This window comes from Sphaeramia orbicularis, chromosome 14, assembly GCF_902148855.1.
Source record: "Sphaeramia orbicularis chromosome 14, fSphaOr1.1, whole genome shotgun sequence".
Taxonomy (NCBI): domain Eukaryota; kingdom Metazoa; phylum Chordata; class Actinopteri; order Kurtiformes; family Apogonidae; genus Sphaeramia; species Sphaeramia orbicularis.
In genome coordinates, this window is record NC_043970.1 from 11,241,030 (window position 1) to 11,263,265 (window position 22,236).

Genomic DNA, 22,236 nt, shown 5'->3' on the forward strand with positions numbered 1-22,236 from the left:
TTATTTTTATTTAACATTTATTTATCCAGGTTGGTCCCACTGAGATGGGGGGGGGTGTCTCTTTTTCAAGGGAGACCTGGCCAAGACGGCAGCCAAACAGTCACATCTTTACAGTTTTACAATAATAAATTTGCCATCTTAGAAAAAACACAATCAGTCAAAACATTTACAGACTGAAACCGGAACCTTCCACATATAACATTTGAACTGAGAAAGTGAGGGAAATGTATCAGATGGAGCAAATTACTTACATACTTAGAATTCAGGGAGAGCTATTTAGGAAGAGATGGAGTCCCATGATTAACCTTTTAATGCAATAAGCGGTCATCTACATGTAAGTTTTTTTCTTTTTGGTTTCTTTAAACTGTCATTCATGTTTCATTTGTGACTAATTGTAATCAATATCTACAGCAGATATCCATATTTTTTCCATATATGCCAAATAGGGATGCTTGATTAGACAAGTTTATATATGTAAAATGCTTTGCATATTTGTATGAGCAAAACTAAATAAAAATTAAGTACAAAAAAAAAATTACAAACCAACACCCTCGATTCCAGAGTTTTAACTCTCTCTCTTTGAAATCAATCAAAAGAATCAGTGTTTATAGAAGGAGCTCAGACTGAAGCTTGTTATATAATATAATATAATATAATATAATATAATATAATATAATATAATATAATGTAATGTAATGTAATGTAATATAATATAAAGATTAACTGTCAGTGAAAATAAGGGTTATTTGTAACCCTAGTGTTTAGTAGTGCTGAAAGGGTAAAATAATTGCCTCTAACAACTTTTATCTTTCCTTCTTCTCAGACTGCAGCAGATTTTAAGATGTGTAATGCACGCCAGTAATAAATGCAGTATGCAAATGCAATAAAACACATCTGTATGAAATGCCGTCATTACTGTCCCTTCTGAATCAACTCTAAGGCTTCTGTTCTGTTCAGTCTACTGAACGCCTCTTAAAATTAACTGTTCTCACCACAGTTTCTATGTTCAATAAAGGCCTTGCTACCAATTCATATATGTACAATTAGCAGTGGTTTGTTGTGGCTTTGTAACAGCTACAATGAGCAATTAGAGACTGGCAGGGATCCTCTCATTCACAGCTCTCTTGAAAGCAGACAAATAAATGAAGAGAGAGTGAAACATACAGTGTGTGTGTGTGTGTGTGTGTGTGTGTGTGTGTGCTCAAGTGTAATACAGAAGAGACGCACATGATACGCAGTGAGTATGAGTGCAAGAACGAATAGTGTGTGTGTGTTTAAATGTGCATGTAATTCTCTGTTGATAAGCCTTTCCAGGAAGTGCAAGCAAACATAATATGAAGCAATACTTTCCTTAGGTCTGCACACTCATGAACACAATGTTCTTTCTTAATTTTTTTTGAGCCTGTGTACCTTTAACTTCATAAAAGGTTAGACGTCAATGTGTGTGAATTAGCTTGCTGTGAAGCGTATCATTTAAATGTTTGCCTGATGTAGGATATTACAGTTAACAAAAACTAAGACTAAAAGGAAAAACTAGCGGTAAATAAAGAAGTCTGTAAACTGGAATAAAAACAATGAATAATGCAACATGAATTGAAATGAAATAGAATTGCAGGTTCATAGAGAGTTACTAGTGTACAAGAAAGAAATGGCTCTGCAAAATATAGAAAGTCATATCTTATGTCATGTATACGGCCGGGTGCCAATCTGAAGGTACTCAGTGGGCACCTTCCAAACTGCTGAGATACTATCAAGTATCAAAAAACGTCTTGTCATGTGATATCAAGTTTCAGTAAGTAGTAAATCTCATCTTTGTCAGTGTATTCAGCACGTACACACACCTTCTATATTCTTCATTAGTTACATCATGTCAATCACTTCAAGTTGCAGTAAAGTATCTTTTTTATGTTGTAAACCAGCTTAAAGAGCACCAGGGTGCTGAGACAGTTTTTTTTTTATTCACACACTATTTGAGTGAATTAAAAAGCACAGGAGCTGAAAAGTAAAACTAAAGAGCTGACCTGTTATGTGATGCAACTTTCCATTTGTTAGATAGAAAACTGATACTGATAGTATCATTTAGCAAGCGATTTCCACGCCAAAGTATCTCTGTTAGTACTAGTATCCAAAGTTTCTGTGCAATTCCCAGCTCTAGTCATTTAGTCTTTCATTGTGCTTTTTTCAGTTCCTCATTATTTTTGCAAAACTAAAGCTAACACTGAAACAAATTAAGTGGTCAGTTTCTCAAAATAAAATGAAGTCAAGTTAGCAAAGTCTACAAAACAAACAATGTATACTGTACAAAAACATAAAAATAGAATGACTTGTGAAACCCAGTCCTTTCGTTAACTTGATGAACGCCCAACTTAAGTAAGTATCTACTAAGTCAGTGGTGTCAAACTCATTATACAGGGTGTCCCATAAGTCTCCATACATAGGAGACATGATACATTCCATGGTTCTAACATGTATTTCTTTGTATTTCTTCTTTACAGTTCTTCAGCAGTGGAGGACACGCATTGAAATGTGTTCCCGACAAAACGGCAGTCATATAGAGCATATTATATAAATAAAAATGGTTTTTGTCAAGAAACGTTTATTTCTCCTACGTATGGAGACTTATGGGACACCCTGTAGTTGAAGGGCCCCATTCAGCCCAATATGATCTGAAGTGGGCTGGACCAGTGAAATAATAAGAGTGAAAAAAGTAAAATTACATGATGAAAAATCTTAACATGAACAATCTGAAATGGCTCAAGAAAAATAAGTGACATTTTAACAATATTCTGCCTCAGTTTATCATTTACACATGTATATTATGACTTGCATTACAATTACAAATACACAAAACATTTAGTAAAAGGCAGAATGCTGTTAAAATTGCACTTACTTCTCTTAAGACATTTCAGGTTGTTCACATTAGTTCAGGCTATTCACATTTTTTTTTAAAAGGATCATTTGTAAATGTAAACATTTTCATGTAATTTTACTTTTTAACAATGAAACAAAGTGAAAATTTGCGGTTTTCATTATTTATAGGTTATAATGATACTATTTTACTTGTCTGACCCACTTTAGATTGAGCTGGTCTGTATGTGGAACCTGAATTTGAATTATTTTAACACCATTGATTGTTAATGTCTTCAGTGTCATTTTTGCATTTCACAAATTCATCCCAGCACCCGGATCGGACCCTTTGGTGGGGCGGTTTTGGTCCACAGGCTGCATGTTTGACACCTGTCTACTACATAGATATTTCCACATTAACTGGGAGATGTGAGAGTGGGTGTGAGTACAGAATAACACTCAACTGGTTCTTGGAGGCCTGCTCCATCAGAAGGGACAGCTCCCTCATGAATTGACCGCAGAGCTGGTTTTTCTCTGATGCTCCAGACATCATGGTCAACCAGACGGGCTCAGCCACGCGGGGCATGGTGTAGAGGTCACAGATGGTCATCCTGGAGTCGAGGTACAGGGAGGGAGGGATGAAAGAGGCAGAGGACGCAGAGAGAGCCAATGAAAAGGAAGGGTGGAAAAAAAGAGAAAACAGACGTGTTATTGTCTGTCGTGGTAAACAAAAGAGATCTCAGTTCACAGAGTTTTGCTGTCTGCGCTGAGGCCCTGGGAGACCCTGGCTGTGATTGTGTGTGTGTGTGTTTGTAACGGTCCTACGTACTTGCACACACCCACAAGGCCCGTCTCTCCCTCTGTATGGTGAATGTCGCTGTGCTTGTGTGTATATCTGTCTGTATGTGGCTCAGTTGGGGCGTTTGTCCATTGAGAAGGACTGGAGTTTCCATGGAACGCGGGGGCCCCGTTGGTGAGCATGTCTCGGCGAGGGGCCAAGCTTTGACACGGGCAGAGGGGAATCTCTGTGGCATGAGGAATGTGAAGAATCGGGCATTTTTAATCACAGCTGAAACGCAGCTGTTGGAGTCTGGGATTGAAAAGGCTGAAGTGACCATTAGACAGACACAGCAGCTACTACTGGGAATTTAAGCTTCCAGTTTTGATTGTGGGTCAAGCAGAAGCCACAATGCACTCCCTGTCTTCACAAACAATAGCTCAGCAAAGTTAAAAAGAGCTTTTCATTTCTTATTTTGTATTCATATCAATATTCAACCACCTTGTCCTTTGACCCTTATATATTTTGTTCCATATCTGCAAAACTCACTGGAAACTTCGGGAGACCCCAGCCTATAAACAGGGTTAATTCTGCACTGAACTCACGACCTGCTCGACCTACGAGGACAGGGGAGCGTGGCAGTCTGAGGGCAGCATGCTGAGAGAAAACACAGATGTCACACAGTGAAAGTGACCTTCACCAGAACTCAACTGTTCCAAGTGAAAAGACTATTTTAGGTTGAACTAAATAGACTTTCAAAAGAAAACATAGTAGTCATACAGATTCGTTTTGCAGCCTTTAATGTGTTCTTTCAAGAACAGAATCAAAGGGGGGCATTAATAGTGGTTTACCAACTAATAAAGGTCTTGAATCTTGAATCAGCTACTTCTAAATAATTCTTTATTTTGCTAAAATGTCAAGCAAAAGGTCTTAGGCTATCGAGTATGTCTTACTGATGTGTGCTTTTATATTGTCAAATGTTTTCAAAGATGTGCAAATTGAGGAAAATTGTTTTTTTTTTTTTTTATGTATGATCCAATGTCAATTTTCAGAAATTCTCTTTGTGTCTGTGTTTAACTGTTGTGATTGTATTTATCTTGACAAAATGTCACACATCAACATTGTGAACAATTGTACAAGTGTACTTACACATTCATCCAATTAGAAACAGTGTTATGCTCTAAGTGGTGTCATGTCTCATTATCCCATCTCAGACTGTTAAGTGCTACCAGTGGGAATTTCACAGAAAAAACCTAATACATGAATAAAACTTTAATACATTAACTCATCTGTAAACACATCATGTCAGAAATTTTGGTGGTGAAAACACTACTACTACTACTACACGCTACTTCGACAATCGTCATCTACTAGGCACAGCAGGGGTGTCAAACAAATTTTCTTTCAGAGGCCACATTCAGCCCAATTTAATTTCCAATGGGTCGGACCAGTAAAATAATAGGGTAATAACCTATGAATAATGACAACTCCAAGTGTTTCCTCTTTATTTTAGTACAATAAAAAACATAAAATTATGAATATATTTACATTTACAAACTATCCTTTGACAAAAAAAGATATGAATAACTCGAAAAATGGAAACTCAACTTAAAAAATTTGTGCAAGTTTACCAATATTATGCCTCTACTTATCATTTATACATGTGCATTACACACGATCTTATACAAACATTTGGTAACAAGGATAATATTGTTAAAATTGTACTTAATTTTCTTTAGACATTTTAGGTTGTTCATATTTGTAGGGGTTATTCACATTTTATTGTTAAAGGATGGCTTGTAAATGTAAATATTTTCATAGTATAATGTTAATGTAAATGTTAATTTAATTCATATTAAACCAAGAAGAAATTAAATTATTTTACTTGAGGTCACACTGATCTGTCAATTCATCCCCCGGGCCTGATTGGACCCTTTGCTGGGCAGGTTTTGGCCTGTGGGCCATGTGTTTGACACCCCTGATGAACAGCATTTTATGATTGCTTTGACTAGCAGACCCTCAATGGCAAAAAAAACCCCCCAAAACACACTGTGCATTTACATGTGTCAATCTCAATGTTGTTGCGGCAACAGGACAGTCTCACGTTCTCTTTCCTAGATAATCAGTGACAAAACAGTCAGCTTATGCATCACCACGACACAGAAACAAATGTAACAAAAACACACAATAGCCACAGCAGAGTCCAGCAGGTCCAGAATGGACTTTGAGTGTCTTGTAACTCAACACATCAAAACATGTGCCTTTTTATGTGTCTTTGTATCAGCACGCCAGCAGAGATGATCCGTGACTTACACCGCAGCATCATATAACCTATTAATACTTTCTTCATCCCTGTGATATAAACAGGTTGGCTTATGTGTAGCCTTTTTAAGCTCTACTTGACCCTGATGTAACTGGTGTACATTCATCAACTCAAAGCCCACCTCTCCAGAGGGCAGAGGCCTGAGGCCCAAGGACCAGAAGATCTGGTCTCAGGCTCTGTGGACCAGCTGTTCAGGTCAACTTTAAAGAATGCAGCTCTGATGTATAATGTAAAATGCAACTGGTGTGTCAGGCCAAGGAGCCTGATTAAAGTTACCTCACTATGGTGGCTCCAAACTGGAAACATTTCTGAACTCAAATATGACTTCTCACTTACTTACTCTGTGCTATCGTGACTACATCCCACCAAGTTTTGACCCTTGCAGTTTGTAAGTCTGCTGCAAGGAGCCAAGACAATAACAAAAGACAGTCTCATAACTTTCAAGCAGTGGTCTGAACCAGTCAGGAATCATAATGGTGATGCATCAAAGTTTTACTCACATCATACATATGAAAGGGATGCGATGCCACTGAAACAAAATGAATGACATTGAATAAGATGATAGATTTCTCTCACATGTAAACAAAATAGTCAACTAAACACAGCCTAGTCATTCCAAATAATTTAGTGTGGTAATATTTAATACACTATTACTGGATTGAAACATATTCACTGACACTCCAATGTACTTTACAAGCTGTAGATGACCACATTCTCCATTTGCGATTAGATGCACACATTAAAAAGAAGTGTCTGCATTTATGCCAAACAAATATAACAGCTGACCCTGGTGACTTAACCACATTATCCTTCCTGCCTCTTTGTGCTCCAAGTGAAAACCCAGAGATAACCACAATATTGGCTGGTGTGATTTTTATGTACACATGCCTCTGCTAAGTGCACATCTTATCTTTGCCAACATGCGTCGATATGCGTATGACCCACCCTCAAACTACGTCAACACAGCATCAACATTACGGAAAGGCATTTCTGTCAGTTTCCCTCTGTAATGTTCCATGAAGTCAAATCCCTTAATGGCAAAGGTGGCTACACTTATATTTAGCTGCTGTCTGAAGGTGAGATTTTACAGATATTTTGTTTGTCCCAGGCAATAGCACTCCTTCTGCTGGCACTCACATATTATTTACTATTCTGGTGCTCGTATAGGGTAGATAGGGTTGCCACTTAGGAGGCTTGGGTTGCTGTGGCTGGCTGCCAACAAGCATATGACTTCAGCAGCGAGGGGGACCTCAAACAGCGAAGTGGCCTGCCAGTGGGTGTGTGGCAGATGAAAGCAGTGGAGGAGATGCACAACAAAATCACTTTGTGTGCAATTTTTTCTTTCATACATGTATGTAGATAACTTTGAGCAGTAAACAGGAAACAGTATATTTTTCTAAAACATCTCAATTAAGCTTCCTTTGTGTCTTCACTGAATGACAGAGTTCAGAAAAAACTGATGGGAACTTAAATCAGCTTCAATATATGAACGCAAACCACAGTCCCGAGTATGCATTGCACCTGGACTGCAATAACTATTGCATTCTCATGACAGGAAGGTATCAGGGTGTTCCTGATTTCTTGCACATTGTATGTTTTCTCCTAGTATGAAAATATGTTAAAATAGTCAAAATAAAGCAAATAAAACTGAGTATGACAACAGACAGGGAGTGTCAGCATGATGTCATCCTTACACGTAATTCACAGTGAGTATTCATTAATTATTAAGTGCTTAGACGCTTCAGCACACCACATCAGTAACTGGAGCAGACTTACAGAAACCCTGCTTCATTCTACCAATGCATCACCTCTGACACTCACACTTCAGAACTTTAGCTGACAGTCCAGACAGCACATTTTCACTGACAGGTACAACGTGGCTTGTACTAATATGGAGCTTTCATTCTGCTTCTCTTTCATTTAAACCACAAAAAGCTGACAATTTACCTTTTTCACTGAAAAGAAATAAAGCACTGACATAACATCACCATAGCCTTATGCACAAAAGTACTGTTGCTTCCGTATAAGCCACAGCAGTGAGAGAGTTACTTTTTTTTTTCTGTTGGTTTTTTTAAACCATGTACATTTTCTCAAGAGTGACCTGGACTGATTTTCTACTGTACAGAAACTTTGTTATATTGTTCTTTTTCCTGCTGTTGTCCCTTCTCAGAGGGCCTTGGGGTTGGTTTGGGCATGGGGGGAAAATGATATAAAAGGCAATGTATAATGTATGCACTGTAATTTCACTTTTTTGTATGAACTGTTACATTGCTCGAAAAATATTTAAAAAAAAAAAAAAAAAAAGCTGTGACCTGGACTATTTATCAAAGTTATTAGACAAAAAATTATTTTGGCTAGATTCACTTTGAATAAAAGCTTTAAGTGATGCAGCTCCACTCAAGATGCTGGGAATTACAGCCATGTATAAAATACTTATCAGGTCTAATGTTAATGTCATAAGGCAAGTAACACGGTATGGGCACTTGGTGACCTACTTCAATAACAGACCATGTAACTAATCTTATGAGAGACTCATACATTAAATGTATACTAAGCAATGTGCGCAGCTGTTGTGTTACATTGTTTATTTTAGGCTATATTGCTGAATGAAACATTTTATTAATAGAACTCATAAAAATGCCTTCATCCACAGGAACAAAATGTTGTTTACTCTAAAGTCAATGTGACCAACTTGGTGTCTGGCTGCCTAATTTTATTGAAGTTTGTGTGTGTGTTGCAGTGAGTGAGTGGGAGTTGTGGCTGTACCTGAATTCGTTCAGTCCATCGACCATGCGGCTGTAAGCAGACGCCCTCTGGCTGGCATCAGCTGACCGTCGGCTCTTCATGGCCTTGAAAAGTGACACAACACACATGCACTTGTAGACATATGGCATTGAAGCTGACAAAGTCAGAGGAAAAGGTAGAGGGTGGTGGAAAAGAAAAGCACGGCAGACCTGGAAGACTTCCAGGGATCTGACACCACTAACAAAATAGCAGGTATACGAGGTATGACCGATGACAGGCCAACCTGACCGCAACACTGCTTATTACAACAGCAGACGGTATAAGGTTTGGGTCTGGATTCTATTTATATCTTATTTCTAAATGGATATTACTAAGTGGAGACCCTGACCTCCAACATGTCTATCAGGGAAGTGATCAAGACTACAAATAAAGAAAAAACTGTAATAAAAAAAAAAAAAAAAAAAAGCTCAAATATATCAGAATCCCCAAATCCTGACAGAGTCTTTATTTCTAATGAAAACAGCTGTAGCAGACTACGAGACTCTGGAAAGAGTCTTCACCTGTTCAATGGCCATCTTGAGTTTGTTCATGTGGCTTTCAAAGAGAGGGAAGTGGGAGAAAAAGAAGTCCTGGAAACGATTGTTCTCCTCAGAGTTATGGGACAGCATGAAGATGACCCCGATGGCAATCTTTTTCTTCCGAGCCACTCCAAGACTCGGTCCTGCACTTTCATCAGACATGTTGAAGCTCTCCTCCACGGACCTGATGAGGAAAACATCGAGAGGTCATTTAAAATGTATGAAGCACAAACAAATCCAATCCAATCCCAGATTAAAGCACTTGCCCAATTTTTCAAAATCACATCTGAATGTGCCTTAGAATCCAAATATATCAACTAGGGACATATATACACTCCTGAACTCCTTAAGATGAGGAAAAACATTATAATAATTCACATCCAATGGTGGATCAGAACCAGGATGTAAGCATGGTTTCAAAATGCAAATAGAAGAAACTAGAGCAAGAGACAAAAAGACAAAAGTAGACAATTTATTGAAAATTGCATTTTAACTCAAACAGGCTGTTTGTCAGCTGATCAAAAGTTTAGGATAGCCTTAAAAATCTGCACTTTTCAAGCATTCACACTGCCATGACCTCCAGATGGGGAAGGTCAAAAGGCTTTCTGTCTTTGAACATGGCAGAATTATTGAACTGCACAAACAAGACCTCCCACAATGCATCATCACTGCCGAGTGCAGATGCAGTAAGACAGTCATTTTAAATTTCTCAAAATGAGTTATGGGACAAAAAAGTCAAGTGATAGATCCAAAAAAGTTCACCTGCACTGAGCCAGAGGATCCAACTGTGTCAATGAAGACAGAGACCAATCAACCCACAGTGAAGCTCTTTATTGATGCTGACTACAGCCCAATAACCATAAGACAGATGTGAAGACCTTCACAAATCACGTTCCCTCCTACAAAATAAACTTGTTTTGACTTTACAACGGAGCACCAAACCTGGGCATTTAAAGGTGGAAGAAAGTTTTAATCTCTGCTGAGAAAAAAAAAATTAATCTAGACAGTCCTGTTGGTTTCCAATGTTAATGTTAAGGAGATCCCACTGGAGATGTTTTCTACGTGACACGGTGGAGAAGGATCCATCATGACCTTGGTGCTTTTTCCTTCAGTGGAACAATGGAGCTTCAGGTTGTTAAGGGGCGTCAAACAGCAGCTGGTTATGTGGAGATGTTACAGTGGGCATCCCTCTTGACTGAGGGCCCTCGTGATTTGTCATGAGTGGGTTTTTCCAACAGGACAACGCTACAATTCACAACACTCGCCTGACAAAAGACTTCCTCCAGGAGAATAACGTTGTTCTTTTGGACCATCCTGCATGTTCCCCTGATCTAAATCCCATTGAGAACAAAAAATAGGACCAAGGGTCTTGTAGTCCAACAGCATATTTAAAGACATTAATTGACATTCGTTTGACCTTTCGAGGTCGCTCAAAGTCAAAGGTCATGGCACCAAATGAAAGCCCATACGTAACTTCCTATCTATTGCCAATAGTAATTACATCAATATCTTCAACTGTTTTCAAGTTATAGCACTTTGAAATCTGTCCCATTATAAACCAAAAATTTTAAAATTCATAAAAAATTCAAAAATCAATATTTTCCAATTCTTTGAACAAACTTGGTAGACCTTATCCCAAAGATGTTCCACAAGAAATATCAAGTCATTCTGACTGACAGTTTTGGAGAAGAAGATTCTTGAAAAATTGTTTATTGACGTCAACTGATACCAATAGTCCTTCAGACCTTTGGGCTGTTGGACTAATAAAAGCAGATGTCAGTTCCAGACCATGGATGCCCCGAGTGAAGCCATCTTCACCACATAGTATGACATTCCCACCGGCCTCCTGGAAACACTTGCATCAAACATGTTGAAACAAATTTTTGAAGTGATCAATAATGAAGTGGCTACTCACTACCAAGACATTTTCTTTACACTTTTAGCTCTGTTTTGGGGTGTGGCCTGTTTGAGTTAAAATGCAGTTTCCAATAAATTACCTACTCTCTTCTTTTTGTCTCTTGCTGCACTTTCTTCTTGGTTATGATCCACCATTGAAAAATGTAAATTCTTGCAATTTTTTCTCCAGTCTTACGGTTTTGTTCAAGAGTGTATTTACACAATGAAACTTAAGTGTTAAGTGATTAATAAATATGTTTGACAGAAGGAAAATATCAGCTCATTTTCAATTAAGCAGTTTAGCAAAAAAAAAAAACAAAACCCAAAAAACAAAACAAAAAAAAAAAACTTCCTTTGGAAAATATGAACACTCAGCTGTATTTACAACAACAGCAGCATCCTGTCTAGATCTACATGTGTAACTCTTAGTGATGTTGTTAGTATAACAGAAGTGTGTGTCATTTTCTCAATTGACTGTGAGATTCTAAGGAAGTTGTAGCAGGATAGTCTGCAAAAGCCTGACAGACCAGTGGCAAATGGAGATGAGATAAATGGATTGGAAAGGACCCAGAGTCTCTGTTTTTGTGAAGACTGCAGATCTTTTAACACTCATTTCTTGTCTTGTATCTTAAGTGCTTAATGCCACAATTCTGTGGACAAATATGCGCCCCCCCCCCCCCCGGAAAAAAAAAAAAAATCCAAATCCATTCCAAATTTCCAGACCTGAACTTCATTGAAAACCTCTGGAATATGATCAAAAGGAAGATAGAAGGTCACAAATTTAAAATTAGGAGTAGAAAAAAGAAGCCAATAGCCATGTAAAAGTGCATAATGCATGAAGGCTGTGATAGAAAACAGGTTCAGTCCACCAGAGTCATTGTTCAAAAATACATAAGAACGTTTTTTTTTTTTTTTTTTGCACTGTTGTATGGACATTTAACTGTATACATATATATAATCTTTGTTCATGTGTAACATGTATTTGTACATGTATGTGCATCTCACCATCGGGGGAAGACCCCATTCTCCAGACTGGTGGTTTGACTGCGGAGCCACCGGCGCTGGTAGCTTGACGCACAGCTGCTGGTCAGGGAGGAGCCGGGAGACGGGAAGGGGGTGATCAACAGGCTGCTTAGAGAGGCTGAAAGAATAGAGAGGGAGAGGGAGATGAATGGGGAAGAAGATGAGGGCAGTGGAGAGAGGCAGAATGAGAAGGGAGGACAGACGGCAGCAGGGAACAGATGGAGAGAATGGTGGGTGACGGAAAAGCAAAAGGACACAAGTGAGTCAGACGGTAAATGTGTGGGGTTACTCATTCTGAATGGTATTCACAAAGTACACAAACACACACGGAGCTAGGCCCAAGTACAGAGAAAGAAAACAACTTAACATAACAAAGAAAAGATCCTGCAAAATGAAAACAAATGCCAAACACAAAACCAGTGCAGGCACACATATCCACAACCCTCCTCCTCATTTGCACATATACAGAGCCGGATAGCTTTCATATGAGATCTAATATCAGCGAGCTTGCTAAGAATCACATGCTGCCGTTGTTCAACAACCTGGCTTTACACCAGACTGGCACGATAATGACAACCTGCGCAAACTCACAAGCCTGATCACAGAGTTATTTACAGCCCAGGAATTTATCAATGGTCACATGAGCCATATAGGGGGTGTGTTAAGCTCTATGTATGTGTGTAAAGAGTGAAAGGGGGATTACTTCAGGTGATGACTAAGTGTGTGTAAGATGTATAAAGATAAACTGTACTGTGGGAGTGAAAGATGTTGCACGAATAGCATTAGCAAATAAGCATTAGTAAAATGAGAAGAAGTTCTGACGGAAAAGACCGGGTGTTACGGGGAAGTGTGTTTGTATTTTTTTGCATGTGTCAGAGACAGATAAAGAGCTCTCAAGACTGAGTGCAGAGGGGAGGTGGAGAGAGTGGAGAGAGTGGAGATGAGAGGACAAGGCCTGAATTAGAAGCTCATTTACTAGTAGCAGGTTTTTGGAGCTGCTATATTTAATCCTTTGCATGTGACCCGGGTTTGAGCAGAAAGCATAATTCCGGTCGTACCAGTCATGCCAGTGGGACACGGGGTGTTTGTAGGGGGGGTGGAGGGCAGGCGGCGGGCATCGCAGTGGGGGGACAGGGGTCAGTTTCCATTGCACAAGGTTTTCCGGACCCTAGAGGCCCTGTGAACTACTCTACGCCTTCTCTGAGTGCAGACAGGGCTGGACCAAAAATCATATCTGTATTTTTAGGTTGAATGGCAATACGAGGGAGATGTCACAAGCATGTACTTATATAAATATACTTGCTCATAATATAAAAATGAAAAATATATATGTAACTAAAATAACAATAGGTTTACTAAGTGATCTTGCAGTGACAACACTACCAAGCTACTGAATGCATTTAGTGTTATGAATGAATGAATGAATGAATGAATGGTTTATTTTTGGTTTGTACAGTAATCACCACACACAGTACCACAACCACAATCAACACAAAAACAAAAAAAGGAATAGGCTAGAAGCAGAAGCTTATTTTTTGCTTATCCTTTCAGTAAGTGTGCAGGAGTTTTTGTACTGTGCACTTTTCTGACACTGAAAATAACAAAAATGAAGTTACAATTTATAGTCAGATTGGCTCAGTACAGCTACAGAGGTCAGGCTGTGAAATAATCCTGGTTTTACATGGACACCTTGATGAAGCAAGGGTGTATAACACACTGTTACAGATCTTTGATGAAGGGTAAAAATATTTTCATAATTGTGAACCGTGGGGACAGAGATAGAATATCTTTGTCATTGTAACATATACACCGAAAGTGCCATCAAGTCTGTACATCATATATTCAACCTACTATAAAAATACAAACAAAAGCAGCTAAATAAAAGGTTTGGGGAAAATAAATACAAAAAACCCCCCGCACAACCAAAAACCCATCACACATACACCCACACAAACACTCTGTTATTGCACTGATTCCTTAAAGAACATATTGCACATCATATGTATTTTTCTGTATTGTGTGGTGATTGTTGTTGTGTAAAAACTGTTCTTAAATCTGTTTGTCCTCATCTTGAATGTATTGAATATATATTGAATAAAGTAACCAAGGGTTTATGCAACAAGTTAGTTAACAAAACTTCAAACTATATTGATCTAAATGGTATTTTCTCAATACATATTATATATGACTATGCCTTATATAGCTGTAAAATCCCACACTAACTACGGCACAATATACGTTTTATGGCTTTGGGTCAAAATAATATGAATGTTTCACAAATTAAGGAAGAGATTGAAAAAAAAGAACAAATTTTAGCCTTTCTGACTGACATCTATTGCCTTTTTCCTTCTTCTTGTTTGGCTACACCCTAACCGTCCATAAGAGAGTGCACGTATGGATCATATTTAAACGATGGAAAACTGCATACCACATATGACAGCTTAAGCACCACCGGTTAAAGCAACCAGTGTTTGTGTAACTCTTTCGTGTACCTGACCTTGAAGAATGAGGTTAAAGCACTTTGACCCAGGAAATGCTTTAGAATTAAAGCCATTAGTTGCATCATTCATATTTTAAGCAGTCGATATAGTAAGAGCCAGACGTGCAGAAACAAACCTTTGTTTTGAGTGAGGTGAAAAAGGACACTTACTACATGCTATCAATTTATACATACATGTACCTAATCTTTGTTCCTTGAAAATCTCTGTCTTAATGTAATTCAAAGTTCAGCAGTAGGACTGAAAGCAGCACCGAGTGTAGGTCAATCCAGGCTTTGGCTCCTAGTCTCATTAACCTACCCGACCTGGCGATGCCGCTGTCCCTCTCGTCATGCAACCCTCGGCCCGGCATGTCCATTGGGTGACTGTGACCTGGAGGAAAGGGGGGAAGAAGAGAGGCAAAAGGATTATGTCAAAAAGGTTACGAAAGAGGGAGACAAGGATCAAAGCAAGTGAGTGAGAGGAAGGAGGAAAAATAGGAAGGTACACAACAAGAAAGGGAAATAAAGAGAAAGAATGAATAGAAAAGAGACAAAAAAAAACCCACTATGTGAGCAAAAGAGCAGTGTGACGAGCTCCTATCACCACAAAAGTAAAGCTTTGTAGTATCTTTTATTCAATAAATGCAGTCCTCACACTGCAAAAATCTAAATCTTCCTTCAGTGTATTTTTCTCATTTCTAGTCAAAATATCTCATCATACTTAAAGTAAGACATAATCACCAAAAGAGTAACCTTTCAGTGACATATAAGAGCTTATTTTCAGACAGCAGATCTTGAAAATCTTATTTCAGGAAATCTTACCAAGATAATTTTCACTTACTCCATTGGCAGATTTTTTTGCTTGAATTAAGCAAAAAAAATCTCGAATTAAGCAAAAAAAAATCTGCCTATGGGACAAGTGAAAATTATCTTGGTAAGATTTCTTGAAATAACATTTTCAAGATCTATTGTCTAAAAATAAGTTCTTATATCTCACTGAAAAGTTACTCTTTAGATGATTATGTCTTATTTTAAGTGTGATGAGATATTTTGACTAGAAATGAGAAAAATACATTTGGTAAGATTTTGATTTTTGAAGTGCAGCCCTAAAAGCCCATTTAATATGGAGGATCTGAATCTAAAAATGTGTGAACCGACATTTTTAATGTAGCTTTAAAACAAACAAAAAAAACTAATTATTATAGTATAAACTATATGAAGACATCACACATTTTCTCTAGGCTGACAACTTACAAAGGGTCAAAATATGACCAGGTGCTAGACTAATTTCTAACATCACAAAGTTGTTAGTGAGTTACCCATCACTTTTCAGCCGTCTATTGTTTTGTAACACAGGAAGTGTCAAAACATCCGTAAAATAATTAAGGTGAAAAGCAGTCCTGTCATAACAAGCTGTTGCTGAACTGACTGTCACCATCGACAACAGCTGCCACAGCTTTGATATAACTTACATCATCAGACACAGTAACGTGGATGTCACTGAGTCTGTTTGCTTGTTCTCATATGTCCTTCTCGTCAACACTTCAAGGTAAAATGGGGAAAATGTCAGTGCTGCTCACAGCTGAGGGGTGTGAAACCCACAAAAAGAGTGCTTGGATGCGGTGGTTGAGATGATTCATGAGCAAGAGGCCTTTTTTTCTGTGTGTTTATGTGTCTGTGTGTACGCATTTCTACGACACACGGTGCTTTATGACCATTCCAACGCTGCATAACTGACAGAACTAAATGCTGGGCCACCCTAACAGTGCTCTAAATTGGATTGTGGAATAGGCAGCTTGGCATCAGCGTGGGGGTTCTTTTTATACAACATACCACCACTTCACTGCAACGAGGAGACAGGTTTGGGGAGAGGGATCTTTGAGGAAGAGCTCTTTGATCAGCATCACATAACAAATAATAGAAATTTAGGATTATTTACAGCTACACTTGGTGTTTATTTGATGGTGACAGAGAGAAATTGCCAGCGTGCCTTTGAATCCACGTTCTTCCATACTAACACTCGTTACTTTGAGTGTGCAAGGGCATTTACATTGAATACTGTGCCAAAACACACTGCAAAATGAGTGAGCACAGTGTTTTCACATGCAAATAGGTGTGGAATGCAGCTGGGGAAGCGACAGTATAGCTATCCTTAGCTTGGCTGCTACTAAACAATGACTTGAAATGTCAGATTACAGTAAAAGGGGCATCACTTTTAGCTATTTTTACTAAAATCATATGAAAGTCAAAACAGCTGATATTGTGATGAGAGAGAAATTTCAATTGTGATAGTGCTATATCGTGTTGAACTTTGCAAATAAAAACAAAGATAAAAAAGAAAGGTTTGATTGTGATTACCTGTACGTAAACAAGAGCCATGTTCAATTTGAGAAAACACTAAACTTTTGAAATTTACGTACTGTCCAAGTTTTGAAGAAAAGTGTATTTGCTCAGTGTATGGAAGTACACTAACAGAAGTAAGTGAAATGAGACACAGTCCAGATTTAACTACCATGTTTGTAAAAAAAAACCAAACACACAAGCAAATCAAAGAGCTCATCTGGAGAGAATGCAGTGCACTTTTTTTCCCAATGGTGATACACAGGCAAGGTTGACAGCAAGAGTGCCTACAAAAGCCTAACAGTGGGTGTGACAGTGATATAATAAATCCTGCTGTCTGTTACATGTAATTCTGTGTTAGTAGTAACAGCAGTAGAGTGCTGAACACTCTGATCCCAGTGTTCTAACAAGTGGGTTTATGAGTTTTATTTTAGTGCTTAAATAACTGAACTGGCTAAAAAGCAGAGTAAAATAGGACAGAAAATGCTCCCTGTCATTCAAAACTACCACTAAGGTGCACTGCATAAGGCATTTCACCACCAGCTGTATAGTATAACTGTATGGATTGGTGCATTAATGTGAGCTCCGGTGTATATGAATGTGTTTCTGTATGCACAGGCAGGTTTCAACACATCAATTGGGTGAAAAAAAACCAAAAAAAAAAACACAGGAAACACAAACAGTCAGTTAGAAAAGCGTGGGGAGAATGTCTGGGATGTGGTTGTTGTTGATAGCCAAAACAAATGTAAAGCCTAAAATCATTGCCCAAGTATCAGAGACACTGTCAGTGACTTGAGGTGAGAAAACAAAAGAAAGAACGGCAAGTGACAACTACATCTATGCCTAGAACTACAGCCACCAACACCAGTGAGCATCCCATGCACACCATTTCTGCATGCATTACACACCTGCAGGCCTGAGTCAGACAGCGCGACCATATAGCATTGAAAAACATGATTGACAGCTAAGGTTTTGGGAGGAATTATTTCTCAGTGCTGTTAGAACGAGCTCGCACCTACAGTCACTGGTAGGTCACTTAATAGGGTGATAAAGCAGATGACAGTGGCAGTCTCATTCATCCAAATCAGTATTTTGTTCTGCAGTGACTGTCTGACCCATGTTATTTGCAAGTATGTTTTGTTACTGCATGCTATTGCTGCTTCCACACAGGCATGCAATTCAAGGCCCCTACAACCAACGCTACTGCAACTGTAGCCTACACACATGCATGCAACCGGCACACTTCAGTGGTGCCCGGTTTTAAGCGCCAACCTGAAAAGAAAGATGCGCTTTTGATGAGGCGCAGAGGGCCTTGTTCTGAGAACGCCCGTCGAGGGCTGCAGAGCTGAGAAAATCCTGCGCAGCACAAACACAAACATGGAAAAAAAGAAGAGAGGGAGGAAAAGAGAAAGACAAAAAAAACATGAACCATGGTTAGTGAATAAGTAAGCAGGAAAAGTCGGCTGCCTCCTGTTGTACAACCATCCTGCAGTTACATCTGACTTACAGGAGCTATTAAAGCTCCAAGACAGACAAATGGGAAGAATGGTATCCCTCACAGAAAACACAACTCCTCTGATAAAAATATAAGAAAGGCCGTTATTAACACAATGTTTTTCTTCAGTTTTTTTCTGTGAGGAAATACAGGAAATGCATAAGAACAAAGAAAGAATCTGCCAACTGTTTTTCTTTTGTATTCTTTCTCATTCGCTCTTTGTTTGTATTCTTTCAGACTCCAAGTCAACCTTTCCTCTCTGGTAACAAGTAGAGTCATCATGAGGTTCAGGGAAAGACCTGATGAGTCATAGATGAGATATATAGCTTTGGTAGGATAACAGCTGATTTCACGAATATGCTGAGAAACTTGTGCTTGCAAAGCCAGTTTGAAAGTTTTCCAACTTGAGCTTAGCAGAGGGGAGCCAGGAGGGAGAACTGTTGGCAGAGTCGATCCAGTCTGGTTTGTATTCAAACAGGAATGTTAGAGGGTCAGGAGGAAAAACATCAACTCTGCTACAACCTGAACAAACATGAATTCACATTGTACTGTGCTTTATGTTGTATGTGATGGCAACACTTGACACAGACAGGTGTTGTTCAAATGAGATTAGAGATTAGAGTCTGATTTCCAGGAAGACATAAAAATAAAGCTAACAGGGAAGTGACAGCAGTTAGCGTCTATCTCTAATCAAAATGAAGATGAACCTGCTTTGGAAAAAAATGAACAGGGGAGGGGTTAATGAAACCCTTTCATAAAAAAGCTTGATGTAGGACTGGTTTACCTATGTTCCCTAGCAGACTGCTGGGCCCTGTGTTTTGATCAGGCCGAAGAGTGTTGCTGTCCTGTCCAATGAACTCTAGGCTGTCCTGTAACCTGTTTAGGATGAAACACAAAATACAATAAATGTGACTGTGGAAAAGTAAGTATACTGACTATTAGCAACCATGGAAAATAATAAATGATATTTGGAACTAATATACATTTGCAATTAACAACATTTTTAAGTACCTTGAATCTAACAGTACAATTCAGTAATATTCCAATAGTATTTATTCTCAGGTTTCACAAGGGTCTGAAGGAATTAAAAATAATAACTACTGAAATCAGAAATAAATTTGGATACGTTATGATTAGATAACATGTGACCAGTCAGAAAGAACTGTGGCTTTACTTGAGCACACTGATTGGTGACAACAGACAAACAGAGGCAGCCACATACACAGAAAGTAGTGCATTTTTAATTGTTAATTTAATTGTTAGTAACTGTTTAACCACTAAACAAAACTACCAAATATTAGAGATATTAACCCATAAAGACAAAACTACTTTTGTGGCAGTTCCCAAATTAATTCTTCTCTATATTTAACCTTCCCTAAATGATTTATCACCATTTATTATATTATCCTGTGTTTTGCATTTTTTTCAGTGAAAATCAAGTATTTTTCTATATTTATTTTTCTGATCATGTAGACGTTCTTTAAAATGCAGAGTAAATTCAAAGGTTATTTCAGAAACAGAGACAACTGAAGAAAAGATGACTTTATCACCAAATCTATCATTAACTGAACATAAACCAAGTGTGTCCATCCACTGTAATTTAACAAACTCCATGTGTTTCACTGGTGAATCAATGTTGTAGAAGTTAACAGTGTTTCTACATTCATTACAAAGCCTCTGAACATCCAAATGTATCATATCTGGTGATTATGAAAAGATGTCAAACTGCATTTTATCTGAATCATTTCAATGTACTGATAAGTTTAGTGGTTCAGAAGTTATTAAACATTTCAGATCAGTAGATGATTTTGGTTGCCAGGGGCTGTTTGGGTCTTTATGCGTTAAGTAAGTTAATAGAAATATAGATAAACAGTAAAAAATTACAGTGAGAATCTACAACATACAGAAAGACTGTATCCTTAGCTGACATAAGTGCAAAAAATATGGACTATACTGAAGACAGATGGAGTGGGCAAGAGAGAAAAGACAACATCAAAGTGTATCTACATGTACTGGCTTATTGAGCAGACTGCCGGAGAAATCAGAGCAAAACCTGTGCGTGTGCGTGTGTGTGTGCTTACGTGTTGAGGCTGCCATACACACTGCCTCCTGTCCTTGCCGTGAAGACCTTACTCAGCATCAGTTGAGGTGGCGATCTGATATGATGACAGTATATAGCACAGGGACAAAGATAAGCATGTGTGTTCAGTTCATATAATCATGTGCACGGTGGAGGACGAACTCGTTCACATCTAATCTAATTGGATCATCAATTCAGTTTCTTTTTTGCCTAATCTCTTTTCTTTGTTCACTTACTTGATTCTCAGGATGCAGTATCTTAACTATAAACACTGCACTACATCTTTCATAATGCTAACATATGTGGCAAAAAGTTATGCCAATATTATAACATTTCAATCTTCCTGCCTTTACTACTACAGAAGATTTTTACAGTAAGAAGGTGAAAAGCCCCCCCACCCCACACACACACATACACACACACACACACACACACACACACACACACACACACACCCATCAATGGCCTTACTTACCTGATCTGATGGATTTTTAATGTGGAGCCTTTGTAGCTCATTGCCACAGAGCCAAACATCATTTCCCCGAGCATTACCACATCTGATGAACACCTCGAACCCTGAAGAGGTGCAGAGGACCAGAAACAGTTTTTAATTGTTCATAACAGGATCATATGAACCCTTTTATACACATCTTTGTATATGTGTGTTACCTGGAAGCGAAGGCCCTGCTCCTTAGACTCCCGTGTTTCTGAGGTGCAGGAGGAGGAGCTGTCCAAGGAACTGCTGCTGCCCCCCGTAGGACGGAGCTGGCAACATTTCCCAAACATCTTAACCTGGCTCTCTGTGCTCTGTTGAAAAAAACGATGGCATTTACCAAAAAGCCAGAAACACAATCTAAATGAACTGCTAGAATTTAAACATTAAGAAGAAAAAGCAACACAAAAGACGTGTTTTTTTTTCCAGCTTACAACACAGGTGTCAAACATACGGCCTGTGGGCCAAAATCGGCCTGCCAAAGGATCCAAGCCAACCGGTGGGATGAATTTTTGGAACGCAAAAATTACACTGAAGAAATTAACAATCAATGGTGTTAAAACTTTTTTAGTTCAGGTTCCACATACAGACCAATATGGTCTAAAGTGGATTAGACCAGTAAAACCCTATTTTAATAACCTATAAATAACAACAACTATATTTGTCTCTTTCTTTTAGTGTAAAAAAGCTAAATTCAATTAAAATGTTGACATTTACAAACTATCCTTTCACACAACACGTAGGATAACCTGAACATAAACAACATGAAAGGTCTTCAGAGAAATAACTATAATTTTAACAATATCCTGTCTGTTACTAAATGTTTTGTGCATTTGTAGATCCACTGCTATCTGTAATTTGTAATGCACATGTGTAAATGATAAATTGAGGCATAATATTGTTAAAATTGCACCTATTTTTGTTGATATATGTCAGGTTGTTCATGTTATTCACATTCTTTAGGGAAACTCTGTAGATGCAAACACTTCCATAATGTAATTTTACTTCTTTCACTGTTATTATTTTACTGGTCCAGCCCACTTCAGCTCATATTGGGCTGAATGAGTCTCCTGAAATAAAATGAGTTCCACACCTTAGGCTAACAAGAACAATTATAATCATAATGAAGGACGGAGATGTTTATGCTCTTGTGTTTGTT

At 38.3% G+C, this 22,236-nt stretch overlaps 1 protein-coding gene across 3 annotated transcripts in view; it reads right to left on the reverse strand.

The window, feature by feature from the left end:
• The window catches only part of fnip1 (folliculin interacting protein 1), a 50,888-nt gene that overhangs the window by 11,541 nt on the left and 17,111 nt on the right, over positions 1-22,236 (reverse strand). For 2 of the 3 annotated variants that reach the window (XM_030153335.1, XM_030153336.1), the window contains exons 3-12: positions 21,254-21,391; positions 21,060-21,160; positions 20,586-20,660; positions 19,289-19,380; positions 18,282-18,365; positions 14,989-15,060; positions 12,173-12,308; positions 9,254-9,455; positions 8,715-8,797; positions 3,312-3,458 (exon numbers count right to left, since the gene is read on the reverse strand). In XM_030153335.1, the coding sequence (XP_030009195.1) occupies positions 3,312-3,458; positions 8,715-8,797; positions 9,254-9,455; positions 12,173-12,308; positions 14,989-15,060; positions 18,282-18,365; positions 19,289-19,380; positions 20,586-20,660; positions 21,060-21,160; positions 21,254-21,391 (1,130 nt within the window). The remainder of the gene's footprint in view (positions 1-3,311; positions 3,459-8,714; positions 8,798-9,253; positions 9,456-12,172; positions 12,309-14,988; positions 15,061-18,281; positions 18,366-19,288; positions 19,381-20,585; positions 20,661-21,059; positions 21,161-21,253; positions 21,392-22,236) is intronic. The other variant, XM_030153337.1, reaches the window with a different exon arrangement.